Source organism: Coturnix japonica, chromosome 16 (genome assembly GCF_001577835.2).
Source record: "Coturnix japonica isolate 7356 chromosome 16, Coturnix japonica 2.1, whole genome shotgun sequence".
In the NCBI taxonomy this organism is placed as follows: domain Eukaryota; kingdom Metazoa; phylum Chordata; class Aves; order Galliformes; family Phasianidae; genus Coturnix; species Coturnix japonica.
This window is the reverse complement of record NC_029531.1, coordinates 332,340-333,511: the sequence shown is the minus strand read 5'-3', so window position 1 is coordinate 333,511 and position 1,172 is coordinate 332,340. Positions and strand designations below refer to the sequence as shown.

General features: G+C 52.7%; 1 protein-coding gene across 3 annotated transcripts in view; it reads right to left on the bottom strand.

The window, feature by feature from the left end:
• The window catches only part of LOC107321570 (zinc finger protein CKR1), a 10,921-nt gene that overhangs the window by 7,183 nt on the left and 2,566 nt on the right, over positions 1–1,172 (bottom strand). For 2 of the 3 annotated variants that reach the window (XM_015878591.2, XM_015878592.2), the window contains exon 1: positions 415–616. The exons of the other annotated variant lie outside the window; for it this stretch is intronic. In XM_015878591.2, coding sequence (XP_015734077.1) covers positions 415–430 — 16 coding nt within the window. In that variant the 5' untranslated portion in view covers positions 431–616. Of the gene's footprint in view, positions 1–414; positions 617–1,172 lie in introns of those variants that run through there. 3 annotated transcript variants of the gene reach the window in all.

Here is a 1,172-nt window from a genome sequence, read left to right as displayed (position 1 = left end):
GGGGGGGGGGGACCAAGATGAACCCCAACCCTAATCCTATAAGGGGGCGGACCCCCCCCCCACCCCAATCCTATAAGGGGAAGGGGACCCCCCCACCCAATCCTATAAAGGGGGGACCCCAAATGAACCCCCACCCCAATCCTATAAGGGGGGGTGGACCCCATAAGCCTCGTTTTGGGATGAAAACGCCACAAATATGGCACGATTTTGGGGTAAAAACGCAACAAATCGGATCTAAAGGGATTAAAGGGGGGGGGGGGGTTGGAGGCAGCGATCCCCACAACCACCCCATAAAACATCATTTTTCACCCCAAAACCTCACCCCCCCCCCACATGCATAACCCGACCCCATTATCCCACCCCAAATGGGGGGGAACGACCCCAAAACCGATCCCCCCCCCCACCCTTCAATACCTGCCATTAAATCCATACGCTGGGACAAGGCATCCTATAGGGTTATCGCATCCTATAGGGTTATCTTATCCTATAGGGTTATCGCATCCTATAGGGTTATCGCATCTTATAGGGTCACCGTATGCTATAGGGCACACATCCCCCACCCAGACCCTATAATGGAATCGAACTCAACCCTGATCCGGAAGCTTTTCTATAGGATCCGGGCATTAAAAAGGGCCAGAGCCCCCTAGAGGTGACCCGACCCTATAACGCCGCCCTATAAGCCATAATATGGCGGTCCCGTCGCTCTGCCCCACATCTATGGGGTGATGGGGGGGGGAAATCCTATTCCCTTTAAGGGTTAATGGAGATGGGGTGGGATTTGGGGTTATCTGTAGGGAAAGAGGGGGAATGGGGTAGGATTTGGGGTTATCTATAGGGGATGGGGTGGGATTTGGGGTGATCTATAGGGGAATGGGATGGATTTGGGTTGATCTATAAGGGAATGGGGTGGGATTTGGGGTTATCTATAGGGAATGGGGTGGGATTTGGGGTTATCTATAGGGGAATGGGGTGGGATTCGGGGTTATCTATAGGGAATAGGGTGGGATTTGGGGTTATCTATAGGGGAATGGTCTGGGATTTGGGGTTATCTATAGGGATATGGGGTGGGATTTGGGGTTATCTATAGGGGAATGGGGTGGGATTTGGGGTGATCTGTAGGGGAATGGGGTGGATTTGGGGTTATCTATAGGGAATGGGGTGGGATTTGGGGT